At 38.4% G+C, this 18,919-nt stretch overlaps 1 protein-coding gene across 1 annotated transcript in view; it reads left to right on the top strand.

Moving 5' to 3' along the window:
• LOC139129417 (uncharacterized) overlaps positions 1-11,624 on the top strand; it is a 41,308-nt gene extending 29,684 nt beyond the window's left edge. The window contains exon 7 of the mRNA XM_070695051.1: positions 10,746-11,624. Within this exon, the coding sequence (XP_070551152.1) occupies positions 10,746-11,539 (794 nt within the window). The 3' untranslated portion in view covers positions 11,540-11,624. The remainder of the gene's footprint in view (positions 1-10,745) is intronic.
• The last annotated feature ends 7,295 nt before the right edge of the window (positions 11,625-18,919 follow it).

Consider the following 18,919-nt stretch of genomic DNA (forward strand, 5'->3'; position numbering starts at 1 on the left):
GCTTGTTGTTCTCGTTATGTAGGGGATGGTTGTTATGGGCTCTGATGATGCTGTCCATATTTCTTGTACAGCTGTAGCTAAATTTCACGTTGTTTTTATTGAAGATGTTGTGTAATGGATGTCCTTTGGGGAAGTTGAATTTAATGAGGTTCAGGAGTCTTCTGCCAATGTTTTTTTACTGCTTTATTCAATTGTGGCATCTTTGGTGATTATGGAGCTTCCTAACATAGGCGCACGACGAATTTTAAAATCAATTATCTGAAATTTTAATGTTGAAACATGCATTTTATTAACAAATGTGCAGACGGAAATCGTGCGGCCAGATTTTGAGGCATACAGTGCACAGTGCCCATCACTACGCTACAGTGCAGTGCACGGCTGTGGTCCTTTAGCTCTGCTGTTACTTATAGTATACACTCGGCCAATTTTAAAACCACTTGTCTGTAATTGAATGGTGAAACATGCATTTTATCAATAACTGTGCAAACAGAAATCATGCGGACAGCTTTTGAGACATACTGTGAGCAGCGCCCAGAACACGGCTGTGGCCGCTCGGCTATCTTGTACACATTACTCTAAAGGTACGAAACTATTTGGAAAATAATTTAAAGAAAATCCGTAAAATAAAACGTTGTTGGCAACCCTGGGGATTTAAACTTCTCTGTGTTGTCGCATGCGTGGTACAAATCGATCGACTGGGTTCTTGAAACACAAAAACTGCACCGGGCCATGTAATTGCTGGTAAGTCGCTAAATTTCACCTGCGGACAACTCCCGTGACACCGCCATTTTGAAGGCTATTCCTCAGTACGAATAACAATGACGTATTGGTTTAAAAGGAAAGTATGCGCATGCGTCAACTTCAAGCTGCACACTTTGAAAATGGCGCTGGCAGGGGACTTGTCTGTAAAAATACATTGCGCTAATTATCAGCCGTAGTTAGGGCCGATGTTAACTTTACAAGTTAGGAAGCCGATCGATCGATTTTTGTAAGTATCCCCTTGATTATGTTGAAGTTTGAATCTCGAGGATGGCCAATAACCGTTAATTTTGTCTAATTTAAAAATTATTTTCCAAATACTTTCGTACCTTTAGAGTAATGTGTACAAGACAGCCGAGCGGCCACAGCCGTGTTCTGGGCGCTGCTCACTGTATGTCTCAAAAGCTGTCCGCATGATTTCCGTTCGCACAGTTATCAATAAAATGCATGTTTCAACAATAAAATTGTAGACAAGTGATTTTAAAATTCGCCATTTGTATAAAATTAGTAACGTTAACAGTTGAGCTAAGCGGCCACAGCCGTGCACGGGGCACTGTTCACTGTATGCCTCAAAAGCTGCCCGCACGATTTCCGTTTGCACAGATTTTAATAAAATGCATGTTTCAACATAAAAATTACAGACAAGTGATTTTAAAAGACGTCGTGCGCCTGTGCTTCCTAAAGGTAGTTGACGTTACAAGGCACTTGTAACGCATGGATCAGCTGTGTAATTATGACAAAATCTCGCAGATTGACTGGACTAATGGGTTACACCAATTATCTGCCAGCCTTGTGATCTTTTGAAGGTGTTGCTATAATGGTGTCCGCTCGTCCTGAGTGCTGTTTCGTATTCAAGGAAGGCCTTTTACAATGTTGGCCTTTGCAGTCCGAGATGCTGGATATCCTTTTGTTGACTGAGATTGCTATTTGTTTCAAGATGGGTGGTGGATGGTTGGATCTTTTATCTATGTAGATCAGACAGCTGGTGTTTGCTTTGCTGTAAGGTTAAAATGTTCCGTTTTGCAGGTTGAGTGTTACGTTAAGGTAGTACGCGCCTCGAAAGTGCAAGACTTAAACATTTGCTCAAACTTTCCTCCATGAAACTTTCAACCATTCTGTTACCAAATCAACAATAAAAATCGGGGTCACCGTGCAAAGTTTGGAACTAGTGAAGCACATCACCCAACATTTCACGATATTTCAAATTCAAAATGGCCACCCTTCCTGTGTTAACTCTATGCGGAAAAATTAAATATTGAATTTGCAAAAATACTAAGACGGTGAAAGTTTCATGCCAAGACTCCCCGGCACAAACGCTGTAGGTTCAAAATCATTTCCATATGAAAAGATACCTTACTTGAGGTGTGAACTGAATGTCAATCGGTGATTTCTCTACAAATATCACGGGTGATGTCATATTCATAAACATTGTGATCTTTTGTTCTACTTGATCGGTAGTTTATGTACTCTCTGTGGAGTCATAAGCTGTTAATTCGGTAATGCGGAATTTTTCCGCTCTCAGGGGATTAGTCTACCTACATGATTTGTGCCGGCCAAACCCATCATGTTTTACTTTCTTCAAAAGCTTTAAAATGAGCCCCAAAAAGTGGTAAATCAGAAATGAATTGTAGAAATCTGAGTCTGACCATCTGCACTGTAAAGTTAAGTGTTCAAGGTTAGAACACCAATTAAACGTCTTTTTATAACACTTTTTGAACGCGTCTAGACGTTCAGAAATTTAACACTACGTGTTCAACCAACGTTCAATTTTTGAACACACGTGTGCAGATTTTGAACACTATGTGTTTATGTGACTTTATATTGAACACCACGTTCCCATATCTTAACACTCGTTGCACATGAAATATGTTCAAAAAATTGAACGCATTTACGCGTTCAAAGGGCTGTAACACTTTTTGAACGCATGGACGCCGTTCAACGATAAGTGTGTTAAAGGCTAGAACGCATGATGCTTGCTTGTTGAACACCTTAAATTTTGGGCGTTCAGGGGGTGTTCAAGCCTTGAAATAACATTACAGACCACTGACATTCAGTAAAAATTTTTATTTTAAAAATAGCGTTAATGACACTGTAGCTCCCATCCTGGACTATTGAGTGTTTGTTCTGTGGTCAGATATTTGAACATGTGTGAAAGGGATAAAGTGCATAAAGTGAAGATACTTAAATGTAATGTACTGGAGACAGTGAAATATATTTAACGTATTTATTCAGAATATAAAATGGAAAAAATACAGAATTAGAAACATTGAATACTGGGATACAACCATTAAGTCAACAAGTCATTGACAATGACATAGTCCCCACTTGTAATAGGAGTATTAGTCTTGATGGGGCAGGGAAATGTTGTCATTAAGAAGTATCACCGGAGTGTATATGTTGAGATCTAGGGGCACATGGGTCTATGTTGTTGTTCCCAATTTGAAACACATGAGGCATGTCTAAGTTATGGTTCTAAATCGGGAAAAAAGATCAGGCCTCTAACAGTATTGGCCAGCCAAGAAATACATATGCGCATAATACATGAGGTACAAGGTGTGACATCTTAAGGTCTAATATCCTATCAAAATTGGAAGATATAGAACTTGTGGTTACTGAGATATGCATATATATGCATAACCAAGGTCAAAGATCATTGAGGTCACGTGACATTTTGGAAAAAAAAATTGTATTGCTCATTAATCCCTATATGCCAAAAAAATCAGACCTCTAGCTCTATTCGCTTGCCCAGTTTAAGATGTGTGCATAATTAGTCCCCACGGACACCGTCCGGGGGGACTTATAGGTTTGGTCATGTCCGTGCGTGCGTCCGTGCGTGCGTCCGTCCGTTCACGCAGATATCTCAGAGATGCAAGGAGCGATTTCATTCAAACTTGGTACAAGGATTACTTCATATGTCATACAGATGCACGTCGATTTGTTTTGTGATACGATCCAATATGGCCGCCAGGCGGCCATTTTATTACGATATTTTCATGTACAGAGCCATAACTCAGACATGTTTCAACCGATTTTATTCAAAGTTGGTACAAGGACATTGACCAGTGTCATAGATATGCATGTTGATTTGTTTTGTGATACGATCCAATATGGCCGCCAGGCGGCCATTTTATTACAATTTTTTCATGTACAGAGCCATAACTCTGACATGTTTCAACCAATTTTATTCAAAGTTGGTACAAGGACATTGACCAATGTCATAGATATGCAAGTCTATTTGTTTTGTGATACGATCCAATATGGCCGCCAGGCGGCCATTTTATTACAATTTTTTCATGTACAGAGCCATAACTCAGACATGTTTCAACCAATTTTATTCAAAGTTGGTACAAGGACATTGACCAATGTCATAGATATGCAAGTCTATTTGTTTTGTGATACGATCCAATATGGCCGCCTGGCGGCCATTTTATTATGATTTTTTTCATGTACAGAGCCATAACTCTGACATGTTTCAACCGATTTTATTCAAAGTTGGTACAAGGACATTGACCAATGTCATAGATATGCAAGTCTATTTGTTTTGTGATACGATCCAATATGGCCGCCTGGCGGCCATTTTATTACGATTTTTTCATGTACAGAGCCATACCTCTGACATGTTTCAACCGATTTTATTCAAAGTTGGTACAAGGACATTGACCAATGTCATAGATATGCATGTCAATTTGTTTTGTGATACGATCCAATATGGCCGCCAGGCGGCCATTTTATTACAATTTTTTCATGTACAGAGCCATAACTCAGACATGTTTCAACCAATTTTATTCAAAGTTGGTACAAGGACATTGACCAATGTCATAGATATGCATGTCGATTTGTTTTGTGATACGATCCAATATGGCCGCCTGGCGGCCATTTTATTACAATTTTTTCATGTATAGAGCCAAAACTCAGGCATATCTCAACCGATTTTATTCCAAGTTGGTACAAGGACATTGACCTATGTCATACATATGTACGTCTATTTGGTTTGTGATACGATCCAATATGGCCACTAGGCAGCCATTTTATTACGATGTTTTCATGTACAGAGCCGTAATACTCAGACATGTATCAAGCGAATTTATTCAAAGTTGGTACAAGGAGATTGACTACTGTCATACATATGCATGTCAATTTGTTATGTGATACGATCCAATATGGCTGCCGTGCGGCCATTTTGTTACGATTTTTTCATGTACAGAGCCATAATACTCAGGCATATCTCAAACGATTTTATTCAAAGTTGGTACAAGGACATTAACCTATGTCATACTATGTAGGTCTTTTTTGTATGTAGGTCATTCTTGGCCATTGAGCGCTATCTGTATCAAAGTATTTTTATCACAGACCTAATTAATGAAGAGGACTCTATCCTCTCTGAGGACATGTAATCAAAGTACCCATTAACAAGTGGGGACTGTGTCATCAACGATGACTTGTTAATGAGGTAAAGCGTGTGTTGTCATAAGGTCTCCCATCCTACTAAATACAAAGGACATAGCACTTATGGTTACTTATTTATTGAAATAAACATATATTTTAGGTAAAAGGTCATCGAGGTCACATGACATTTGGTCAAAAAATTTCTTTCCTATAGTTATCATTATATACCAAAAATCAGACATCCAGCTCTATTGGCTTGCTCAGAATGAGATATGTGCATAATTAATGAGGTACAGTATGTGGTGTCATAAGGTGTCCAATCATACCAAATATGAAGGGTGTAGCACTTGTGGTTACTGCGTTATAGACAAATATGTATATTTGAGGTCAAAGGTCACTGAGGTCACGTGACATTTTGTCAAAAGAAATTGTATTGCTAAGTTATTCCTATATACCAAAAATCAGACCTCTAGCTCTATTTGCTCGCTCAAAATTAGATATGTACATAATTAATGAGGTACAATATGTGGCGTCATAAGGTGTCCCATCATACCATATATGAAGGGTGGTAGCACTTGTGGTTACTGAGTTATGGACAAATATGTATATTTGAGGTCAAAGGTCATTGAGGTCACATGTCATTTTGTCAAAATGTCCGAGATATCTGCTTGAACGGATGGACTTACGGATGGACGAACAGACGGACATGACCCAATCTATAAGCCCACTGGACTTCATCCGTGGGGACTAAAAATTGTGTTACTGCATCCTTTTTGCAATATGAATACGATGAGAATCTAAATTTTTATTTTTCGTGGCCTTATACATTAGAGTCTATGGACATCTGCCTTATACATGGGAGTCTATGGACGTGTAAACTAAAAATATGCAAATTTAACCATGATTTGCCCAAATTTGGGAAAGGTCACTCCTATGCACTTCCATACAAAGTTTCAAATCAATCTGACTTGTGGTTTCAGAGAAGAAGATTTTTTGACCAAAAATGGGAGAAAATTACAAAAAAATCATAAAAAATAACAAGTCCAAGATACTGACCCAAGATATGCACAATCATTTCAGGTCAGCCCAAAGTACTTATATATTGGCACAAGATCACAAATTCACTTCCTGGTTCGTTACCCACGAATATAGTTTGGAAGAAAAATAGTGGAGACCTTGAAGTTTTAATATCTGCATGGATGCTTGTTTAGTTTGAACTTCAATGTCAAGAATTTTTGTGAAGATATTTTTCTGCCTGAATCAAAATGCAGACTGTTTTGAATAATGGTTGAAGCATTTGGTGGTAATATGAGGAGTTCTAGGGCTAATAGAATCATAACAATAAGCTTGAAATTTGTCAAAGACACCACTGAGGGCGCTATTTTCATCGCTATCTCAAAATTTCCATGGACTTGCCCACACGAAAAATTAATCAGTAGTCAAGCTGACATTGACCTAACACCTGTTAAGAGGATTCGTGCTGCTGAATGTTTTAAAATAGGAAAATCGAGCTCAACGCTACTGTGGTGGCCTATGGGAAGTGAATTAGTGGTTTTGTGCCCGATAGCACGCTGTGTATACACAGGCTCAGTAGTCTAAAAATAGCGAGATGAAAACATGGCAGCCACTCTCGCCGATGCACGATCTTTGTATTGAAATTTTTCACTCATTTTCGTTGGTATGACTTTGAAACACCAGGAAACGATTGAGAAGAAAGGGTTAATTTGAAGTATTGAGGTATTTGCTCATAATTTGCCAAATTAAACGACAAAAAATGCTTCGAAAATTCCCACATGCTTACACACTGAGCGTTTTCAAGAAGCCGTAGCATGTTCATGTGGTATACCCACTATTATACCAGAGATGGCCAAATAATTACAAAAATTAGGGATATTAAAGCCAGTTTGGAAAAAACCCAAAACATGGACTGAGAAAAATGATACAGAAGGACACTACATATCTGTGATTGAGGTCAAAACACAACAAAACAATTTGCAACTTGGCAATTATGTCTATAAAACATGAGCTAATAAGTAATAAAATTACTTATGAACTGAACATCACATTCCCGTCAATAAAATGCATGTATGTTACCATGGAAATGAGCTAATCACTGTAATACAATGAATTACATTTGGACTGAAAATCACATATCCACTGGTAAAATGTGAATATGTTGCCATGGAAATGTGCGAGTTATTTTAGCATGTATCTGTGATTTAGGTTAAAACACAACAAAACTATTGACAACCTGACAACTCTATCTGTAAAACATGAGCTTAGATCAGCAACATAATAAGAATTACTTGCATTGTGGACTGAAAGTCACATTTCCACGGATAAACTGCAAATACGTTGCCATGGAAACAAGCAAGTTACATCAACATGTATATAACTGTCATCGAGGTAAAAGCACAAAACAATTAACAACCTGGCAACTTGTCAGTAAAACACGAGCTCATCAGCTATACAATGACTTACCTTATTACATATGTATTGCCGTATTCCATGTTGCACGTGAAAAAATAAAACCTGTATTTTTACAAGCTGATATGCAAATTAGCAAAAATTAAAGTAATCCCTGTGTCTTTCTTTGGAAAAACGTAATTTCTAACATTTTATTCCCACACTGTACATATATTACGGAAAAGGGATACGTCTGACACCAAATTCATTGCAATATTTGGTTACAAAGTGAACAAAATCATAATTTGCCAAGTTAATACCGCGCGTGACAAACTGGTATTTTTCATAAGGCGATATGCAAATGATATCATCGATATGCAAATTTAATAAACAACATCTTTGGGGAACTACTTTCTATTTGTAAATATTGTCGTCTGCAAACTTTGTCCTTCATGGAACATCTAGAGGATAAATATTACGACTGGGTGAATTGTATGTACGTAGAACACTTAGAAAGTGAATTTTATTACCCAGACGATGAGGAAAATGTGAACAAAACGACAATGCAGGCCTTCGAAGTCGAAAACAGCAACTCAGCGACGGAGCCAGAAGTCGAACGCCCTTCAACTTCAACTTCGGCTAGCGAGAAACCGAGGTTCGTAAGTTTCTCCGCGGACGAAGTAGCTGCTTTTGTGGGCGACCACAAAAACAAGAATACCGTTTTGAAAACGAAGCGAGAGGTCGCCGTGTTTGAAGAATGGAAAACAGCAATGACGACAGAGAGACGTACGTTAACGGAAATACCACCGTCCGATCTTGATCCCCTCCTCGCGAAATTTTTTCTCGGCATCAGGAAGAAGAACGGCGACGACTACGAGCCAGACTCTATATCCAGCTACCAAAAATCAATCGAAAGGTGCTTGCGTGATAGTGACTACGGTGCTAGCATTATCCGTGACGAAGCGTTCGCATCAAGTCGTCGTGCTTTGGCAGCGAAACGCAAACAGCTCAAGGCAGCAGGAAAGGGGAACTTGCCAAACAAGTCCGAGGCGATAACATCTGAACACGAGAACACTTTGCTGAAAGCCGGTCAGCTCGGAGTCCACTCCGCATCGTCGTTACTTAACACCCTCTGGCTGAATAACACAAAACTATTCGGTCTTCGCGCCAGTAATGAACACCATCAGATGGAATGGGGTGACGTTTCCCTCGGGCATGATGAAAACGGGGAATATATCATCTACAACGAAAGGCTCACCAAGACTCGCCGAGGGGAACCAGGCAATACGCGAAGTTTTGCCCCAAAAGCGTACGCTACCCCGGCTTCTCCAGATACATGTCCCGTTATCGCGTACAAGACCTACGCTTCGCGAAGACCCGAAAAAATGAAATCTGCCACTTCGCCATTCTATCTAGGCATTGAGTACGTTCCATGTACCATCAACAAAGGTATATGGTTCCGTAACCAGCGTATGGGAATCAACAAGCTAAACACGCTCATGAAGACGATGTCGAAAGCGGCCGGACTCACCGGTAAGCTCAGTAATCACAGCGCTCGGAAAGCTTGTGTTCAGCGACTCCTCGATGCCGGCGTTCCTCCAAACACCGCGGCACAACTTAGCGGACATAAAAACGTGTCAAGTCTCAATAGGTATGCTGTACCTAACCAATGCCAACAACATCAGATGAGCAATATTCTAACCGGTGTGCAGGAAAGCTACGACCCGCGACCGAGTAGCAGCAGTACTGCAGCCGTCGATCGCAATTCTCATAGTCATACTCCTGCGATGTTACCGTCAACAACCGCCGTCGTTCCAGAGCAGTCAACCCCTTCCGTAATGACAAGCAACAACCTGAATACGCTGAATCACGTTCCTCAACTGCATGGTATGTTTGCCAATACCCAGATATATGGGGGAACTTTCAATTTCCACTTTAACGTTGCTGGGATGGATGGAAGTCCCAAGTCGACCGGCTCCTGTATCTCTCCGAGTAATACAAGTAAACGCCGTAGACCGTGTGTGATTTATTCTGACGATTCGGACTGAAACGATCCCCGAATTTCAAAATTTTGCCACTTCTATTGAAAGCAAAGTATGATATGTTGTGTTCTCTGTTTGTTTAACTTTAACAAAGGTAATATAATGACAAGTTTTCTCCGTTTTATTGTGAAATAAAAGTTAGGATTTGTGATCTACGTGTACTGCTTCAGCGTTTTGTTTTCAGTGGGCGAGTGAATGAGCTCGAGCGAAGATGATGACCTCACAAATTTACATATGAATAGACGTGTGTTAGCCAAACCAATCAGAGACCTCATACAGAAATGTAATGGCGGCGAATCACTGGGATTTTCTTATGTAATATTAGTGCACTTCGCGATGCATTTTGCTAAATAAGAGGAACATATGTAATAATAACAGAACCCCATGAGCTCGCACAGCATTTTGAGGGATACTGAAGTTATTTTAACTCGTGATGCGGCATATCCTGCTGTACTTTTCACTCGCTTCGCTCGTGAAAAGTACTGCCGCAGGATATGCCGCATCACTCGTTAAAATAACTTCAGTATCCCTCAAAATGCTGTGCGAGCTCATGGGGTTCTGTCATATTATGGACTGAAAATCACATTTCCACTGATAATATGTGAATATGTTGCCATGGAAATGTGTTAATAACATTAACATGTATCTCTGATTGACTTCAAAACACAACAAAACAATTTACAACCTGGCAACTCTCTGTAAAACATTGGCTAATTAATCAGAAATACAATATCCTACATTATGAACTGAAAATCATATTTCCACTGATAAAAAGTAAATAGGTTGCCATGGAAACATGCGAGTTACATCAACATGTACCTTTGATCGACATCAAAACACAACCAAATAAATTACAACCTGGCAACTCTCTGTTAAACATGAGCTAATCAGCAACACAATGACTTACCTTATTGGACTGAAAATCACATTTCCATCATTAAAATACAAATATGTTGCCATGGAAACATGAGTGTTACATACACATGTAAGGCAGTTGTTCCTTTAAATGTTCCATGTGTTTGTGTAAACAAAGGAAGTTTGAATTCAGTCAAAATTTGTGAAATCAGAAAATGTTTGATGTCATAGTAGTTTGATGTCATTGCAGTTTGCATTTTGAGATTTGACCTTTGTTTATGTTTTTGTTTTCCCCAGGACATCCGGTCAAGGGGAGTGTCCTTGAAGTGTTTGGGTCTGGATCAATGCCAAGACAATTTGATGTGGCCAGAGGAATATACATCAAGAAGAACGGTCAATGGGTTATATGTGATTGGAGGAATCGTAGAGTTCAGGTTATTGATCCAATCAAACTCTGCTGTGATCTCATCTTACAATTCCATGCATTCCCAGAGTCATTTAATCCGTGGAATATCACAGTGGATGAAGACAATGACCAATACTTTATGAGTGACCCAGGGAATGGTCAAGTTGTGGTGAGTTCTGGACAAAGCAAGATTTTAAACTGTTTTGGACGCAAAGAAGGAATTTCACCAACCAGTATCTGCTTGAGTCCTGATGGTTTTATATTCATTGGTGACAACGAAGGATATGTGAGAAAATATAATAAATCTGGTGAACACATTGCAAGAACTAAAAAAGGACAAGTCAGTGAACCCTATGATCTGATTGTGAACAAGAAATGTATTTTTGTATCAGATTCTGGCAGGAAATGTGTTCATGTTTTGAATCACCAGATGCAAAGTATAAGAGACATTGGCAAGGGACACTTTGAGTGGCCTTATGGTTTGTGTTTTGATCAACAACAAGATGGCATATATGTTTGTGATCGGAGTAGGAATGAAGTGGTTCACTTCAATTGTGATGGTGAATTTCTTAGCTATAAAGGTCAATATCAGTTAGAGTATCCCCGTTACATTGCACTGTGTAAGGACAATCCATACAGATTAGTTGTAACACAGGATGACAGTGTTAAACTACTGTACATATAAGCAGACATGACACCACATCATGTCAACTCTGTAGGGATATCTCTAGTGTCAAGTCATTGTTGATGACACAGTCCCCACTTGTTAATGACTTGTATCATGACTTCACCGATCTACGATCTGAATATGGTAAAATCATATCTAGTCTTGAGGCGGTAAAACAAGAACTTCGAGTTTTGCAAACTACAAACACAAATCTCTTCGCTCAGCTGTCGGACAAAACCAACGAAAATGAATCCTTGCAGAAAAAATGTGATCAATTGCAGACTGAATGCAAATTTCTTCAAGACAGACTGCGATCAAAAAGTGACAAAAATACGACATCTTCTAGTTCACAAACAGATGTGAGGAAGAATGACATCGGTATTTGTCCACCGTATTACGGTAAACAGAGTTTTGAAAATGGCAACTATAGAGATCGACAACGTTCGTCTAACACTTCCAGATACTCTCACAGAATAAGGTGTTACCTTTGCGGTGAAGAAGGTCACGTTAAACGAGTATGCAGGCATGTAGTCGCGGTAAAATGTTGGAGTTGTGGTCAACTTGGCCATAAACAAAACTCGTGTAATATGCGAATCAATTAATACCTCGGCAAAGAAGATGATGCTGGTGATGGGTCAACTCATGTGAACGGAAATAACTTACTTTCCTTAAATAGGAAGAAGAAAAAATGCTCTGACTGTTTGTTCATGGAATATTCAGCACATCTCAAACAAAATTGAGCAACTCAGGTATTCATTATTTTTCGACAATGATTCCTTTTTTCCCTCAATTGATATTCTGTGTCTAATTGAAACTTTCTTGAAGGATAGTAATCTTAGCTCCGAATTTTCAATTGAAAATTACCTTTTAGAACGTAAGGATAGATCAAACCGATCAGGTGGGGGCCTTCTTTCTTATATCAGGTCTAATTTACCATATGTCAGGAGGAGTGATCTTGAACAAATTGACATCGAAATTTTGTGGCTGGAAATCAAACCGCCTCATAGCAGAAGTTTTTTAGTTTCCTCTATATACCGTCCACCAAACACATCCCATGAGTCAGATATTGCAATTGTAAATAATTTAGAAAATGCCTTTCTTGAAGGTAAAGAAGTAATTGTTTGTGGTGATGTAAATATTGATACTTCATCTACCAATGGTCAAAAGCATTTCTTTTATCAGTCTCTTGTTATGTTGAACATGACTCAATTAATTAATGGAATTACCCGCCCTGCTTCGAATTCATATCTCGATCACATTTATGTTACAAATGAAGAAAACTTTTTCAATTCTTGTATCAGTGTTGTAGGTTTATCAGATCATTTTCCTGTTCTCACAAACCGTAAACTGAATGGCGCTTTTAGTACAAAGTCAGGTTCTCGCATTTGTATCAAGTATAGATCTTTCAAGAATTTTGTTGAAGAAGACTTTTTGTATGATTTGAGAATTGCTCCATGGCACTTGCTGAATGATATCAAGGATGTTAATGTCGCATTTGAAGTTTGGATTTCTATTTTTAACCGTGTTTGTGATTTACACTGTCCTGTCATTGAACGACGGGTAAAGCGTTTTAGGCAACCTAAGTGGTTTTCTGTTGATATTTTAGACGCCATTAGCGTGATGTTTCACTAAAGCGTGCTAGACAAGAGTCTTCCGTAAGTAGTTGGAATTAATACAGGCATAATAGAAACACAGTAGTACGTCTCATTACCAGAGCTAAAAAGTCTTACTTTATGAGTACTTAATCCGTGGCGCAATTCGGCCAACCAATAAACCAATTTGCATTTTCAAATAAGAAAATTGAAATGGAGCTAATTTTTAATTTTCAAATGGTTTTATCATCTTGATTATTAATTTTTATGCCTATTTCTAAATTTAAAATCTTTGGGCTGAGATTGAAATATAGGAAACAGGTGTATACTGCTGTGAGGATGGCACTTTACGGCCATTCAAATTTCCCTCTGACAAACTCTATTTCCCACAATTCGTATTTCCGTTTTTTCAATTTCCAATATACCAAATATCCGATTTTCCCATTTCATTTGGGGCGTGGCAGCTGATAGTATCCATCTTTTGCCTAAAAATGCATCAAATTGTGACAGTTGTTTGCGCGGGCAAGTCGTTCAATGGATCGAGTAACGAGCATACAAAGAACAATAGTGTTGCGGCCGCCGGAAAGGAAAGTCCGATATAATCAGTTTGACCTGACCTGCTGAAGTTTTTCGCGCTTCCCGTCAACGTCGCAAACTGGAACATTGTGACAGTCATCAGCCCAATCAGAGCGCGGCATCCACATTTAATTTTATCTGATCAATTTATTCAGCTGTCAATCTTTGTACGCAATGATGTTCTCCTCATAATGATCTAAGTAACCAATCATAGTTTTAATCCGTATGCCAGCTCACTTTATAAATTGCACCTATTCCAACCCGATCAAAATCTTGACCTCAAAGGCGTTTGATACCATATTTGAGACATCATCGTCTATTAACAGTTCGTTCAGAGATACCACTTGCCCTGGGCAAAACATTTTGAGATGAACACCTATTTCGCAGTGACTTCTTCCTTATCACCCATTTCTTGAATTTCTTGCGGCTGAACGCACCAACTTAAATTCATTGCCTGAAGTGCACGCGCACTCTACCAACCAAAGAACACTTTTTTTCTTGTCTTCCAGTATGTGAGACGATGTTAGGACTGGCCAAAATGTTCAGCCTCGCGCGCTCTGTACGTACGTGTGTAGTACTAGTACACACACTCCAGAGCTTGCAGAAGCCGTCTGAGATAGCGATAGCGTTCTACATTTGCACTATAAATAGGAAGAAAAAATGTTGATGTTGCACTATAAAAACGGTCACTACTCTGACAATTTGACAATTTTTTTTGACAATTTGTAGCTATGCGGGTCATCAAAAGGCGGGGTTGACCTTTTGATGACCTGCATAGCCACGCACCCTACCCGCCAACAGATAGCTGCACAGCTAGACAATTTGATGCCCAAGTGAAGAATGTAAGATGTATAATAATAAGATTATCACGAAATACCGCAAAGGATGCATTATGACATCGGCGCCGTGCATCACCCGCCGCTTCGCGTCGAGCGATACGCTGTGCCAATGTCCTCGTGCATCCTTTGCGGTATTCTCGTATAACCTCATATTAGGAAAGTTACGCGCCCGAAGGGCGCGCCGAAAAATGAAACTGAATGATGAAATTCATGGCTAGCACGATGCATTTGATGCATTTTAGGCAAGTATGAGCCCGTGTCGAAATTTAAAAACACACTGACCCCCCTAATTGGGCATTTCAAAATAGGTGACCCCATCACCAAAGTGAAAAACAGGGTGACCCCCATGAATCCACCGGCCTCCAAGGCCGAAGAAACTAACCAGTCCCTCATTCCCGCTAATTTTTAAAAGTATCTTGTGCCAATTATCGTAACCAAGCCCCGCCCCAGTATATTTGGTCACACTGAGATAAATGTTACACCTTAATTCCAATTCGATACAATTATTTCCGCCATAGTATGAAAAGATACTGGGCCACGCCCCAAATGAAATGGGAAAATCGGACATTTGGTATATTGGAAATTGAAAAAACGGAAATACGAATTGTGGGAAATAGAGTTTGTCAGAGGGAAATTTGAATGGCCGTAAAGTGCCATCCTCACAGCAGTGTACACCTGTTTCCTATATTTCAATCTCAGCCCAAAGATTTTAAATTTAGAAATAGGCATAAAATTAATAATCAAGATGATAAAACCATTTGAAAATAGAAAATTAGCTCCATTTCGATTTCTATTTGAAAATGCAAATTGGTTTATTGGTTGGCCGAATTGTGCCACGGATTGTACTTTAACCGATAACAAGTCAAACCCTGCGACGGTTTGGCGCATTTATGACAGTATAATGAAGTCAAATACTTCAAGTAGTCCAACTTTTACAGTGGACTCAACTTTCCTCACAAATAATGTAGATATTGCAAATGCCTTTAACCAGCATTTTACACGCATCAGTCAAAATACTAATAATTCCTGTCGTTCATCCAACTCTGTCAACTTTGACCATTTACTGGATTTTGTTAATGACAAATTAAGTTACGTCAGCAAGTTTGAATTTCCTCCTATTAAGAGAGACTTTGTGTTTTCATGTTTATCAAAAGCGAAATCAACTGGTGTGGACGATGTTAATGCCAAACTTTTACAAGTTGGTGCTCCTGTAATTGCTGACATCCTTACTTACCTGTTTAATATGAGTTTAAAATTTTCTGTTTTTCCTAATGTTTTCAAATGTGCAAGAGTTGTTCCTCTGTACAAGGGTGGAGGTAACGTTGGAGATATGTTAAATTATCGTCCAATTTCAATTTTACCGTCTCTTTCTAAAGTTTTGGAGAGACATGTTCATAATGTTCTTTATAACTACTTGTCATACACAAACTTACTGATTGACACCCAGTCTGGTTTTAGAAAAACCTTTTCCTGTCAAACTGCGTTGATTCGGCTCACCGACGAAATTTTACATAATATGGACAAGGGTTACTTCAACAGTCTTCTTTTACTTGATCTGTCCAAAGCGTTTGATCTTATCAACCACGACATTTTATTAAGGAAACTGTCTTGTTACGGTTTAGCAGATAACGTTGTTGCCTGGTTTATATCTTACCTCGCTTCTCGACAGCAAATTGTTTGTTATTTAGGGTGTTTGTCAGAGAGACGTAATATAACTACTGGTGTTCCCCAAGGTTCAATCCTGGGTCCATTGTTATTTATGCTCTTTATTAACGATCTATCTTTATGTGTTGATTCTTCAAGTTTACACATGTATGCAGATGACCAAACTTTGCTTGCAAGTGGTCAATCTATTGACGTTGTTAATGATAGAATGAATGATGCCATTTCACCAATTTCTAATTGGATTACGGCAAACTCAATGAGTATAAACGTAAAAAAAACAAAGTATCTTCTGGTAACTTCTAATTTCAAGTTGAATCGTCTAAAAGAGACAGACAACTCTTTATCTGTACAAGTTAATGGAATTGAAATTCCCCGTGGATATAGTGGAAAAATCTTGGGAGTAACTGTTGATGAATGTTTATCATGGAATGAACACATAGATATCCTTTGTAAGACTTTGAGTAGGAGAATTTTTCTGTTGTTAAGATTACGCACATTTATTCCAATGAGCCACCGCATCATATTATATAATGGTCTTATACAGAGTACTCTTGACTACTGTTGTGTTGTGTGGGGAAACACAACAGAAACAAATCTCAACAAAGTTTTCATTTTACAAAAGAGAGCTTTACGTATTCTGTTTGAATTACCTTTCGACTATCCTTCTCTTGAGTTATTTTCTCGGTTCAATGTTCTGTCCATTAGATAAAGAATTGTTTATTTCATGGGAGTGTTAACATTTAAGTGTATGACTGGAAATGCACCAAAATATCTGTGTAAGTTCTTCGTATTTCAGAGTGATGTTCATCCTTATCAAACACGTTCTGTTTCTCGTCAAGACTGTTGTATTCCAAAGTCAGTTTTAAATACTGGTCAACGGAGTTTTCATTACCGAGCCACAAAACTCTGGAATTCTCTGCCAAACGACATAAGACATGCGCCAAATATTATACAGTTTAAGGTGAAGCTAAGAGAGTTTACCAAAGTGAATTTTCCATTGTGAACGACTTTACTTCTACCATTATTAAGATTGTTGTATTTATTGAGCCCCGATGAAAATTACTTATTTAGTAACTCGGCCGCTCATTAAAAGTGTAAATAAATAAATAATGGGTACTTTGATTACATGTCCTCAGAGCGGATAGAGTCCTCTTCATTAATTAGGTCTGTGATAAAAATACTTTGATACAGATGGCGCTCAATGGCCAAGAATGAGTTCCATGGTGATGAAAACATAAATCCAATGTGGGCCACCATCCTAAAGTTCATAAAATGAGTCAACTAGGAATTAATCAACAGGACGTTGCAAAACATTTTTGTATACAATTCTTACACTTGACAGATTATCATTGGTACCATATTTCATAAAGTTTGATGCAGTATTTACGACACTATGAGATCAACATCTGTATCAAGTTTCATCACATTTGACGTTGTATTAATTTGTGGCTATATCACCCAAATTAGGAAAGTTCATTACTTATGCAATTACAAATTAACTAAAATGACACTGATTAATGACTTTTTCAATGTTAAAGCAATGTGAGCTTAACATCCGTTAACATCTTTACAAAGTTTCATGAATTTGATGCAGTACGTATTTCTTTACATATCAGCCTACATACGAAACTTCAATAATTGACATGTTACTGCTAAATGACATGAAACAAATTAACGAGCATATGTATTAAATAGGTCAATGTCCTTGTACCAACTTTAAATGATACTGGTGGAAATATGTCTGAGTTATGGCTCTGTACATTTGAAAAATGTAACAAAATCACCGCCATGCAGCGATATTTGATCTTACTGTTTAAAAAATCAACATGTATATGTATGACGCAAGTCAATGTACATGTACCAACTTTGAATAAGATCAGTTGAGACTGCTAGAGTTATGGCTCTCGACATGAAACAACCATAACAAAATTGCTACCATGTGGCCATATTGGACCATCTCGTGAAACCAATCGACATACATATGCATAAATAAGTCAACGTCCTTGTACCAATTTTGAATAAATTTGCTTGATACATGTCTGAGTTATTGTTCTGGACATGAAAAAATCGGACAAAAAATGGCCACACGGCAGCCATATTGGATTGTATCATAAAACAAATCAATGTGCATATGTATGACATATGTCAATGTCCTTGTACTAAGTTTGAATAAAATCGGTGAATAAAATTAGTTGAGACATGCCCAAGTTTTGGCTAAGGACAAAATGTAACAAAATGGCTGCCATGCAGCCATATTAGATCATATCATGAAACAAATTGACATACATATGTATGACATAGGTTAATGTCCTTATACCAACTTTGAATAAAATCGGTTGAGATATGCCTGAGAGTATTATGGCTCTGTACATGAAATATCGTAACAAAATGGCCGCAAGGCAGCCATATTGGATCGTATCACATAACAAATTGACATGCATATGTATGACATTAGTCAATCTCCTTGTACCAACTTTGAATAAAGTCGGTTAAAACATGTCTGAGTTATGGCCCTGTACATGAAAACATCGTAATAAAATGGCTGCCTAGCGGCCATATTGGATCTTATCACATAACAAATCGACGTACATATGTATGACATAGGTTAATGTCCTTGTGCCAACTTTGAATAAAATCGGTTGAGATATGCCTGAGTTATGCCTCTGTATATGAAAAAATCGTAACAAAATGGCCACATAGCAGCCATATTGGATCGTATCACAAAA

Source organism: Ptychodera flava, chromosome 3 (genome assembly GCF_041260155.1).
Source record: "Ptychodera flava strain L36383 chromosome 3, AS_Pfla_20210202, whole genome shotgun sequence".
Lineage (NCBI taxonomy): Eukaryota > Metazoa > Hemichordata > Enteropneusta > Ptychoderidae > Ptychodera > Ptychodera flava.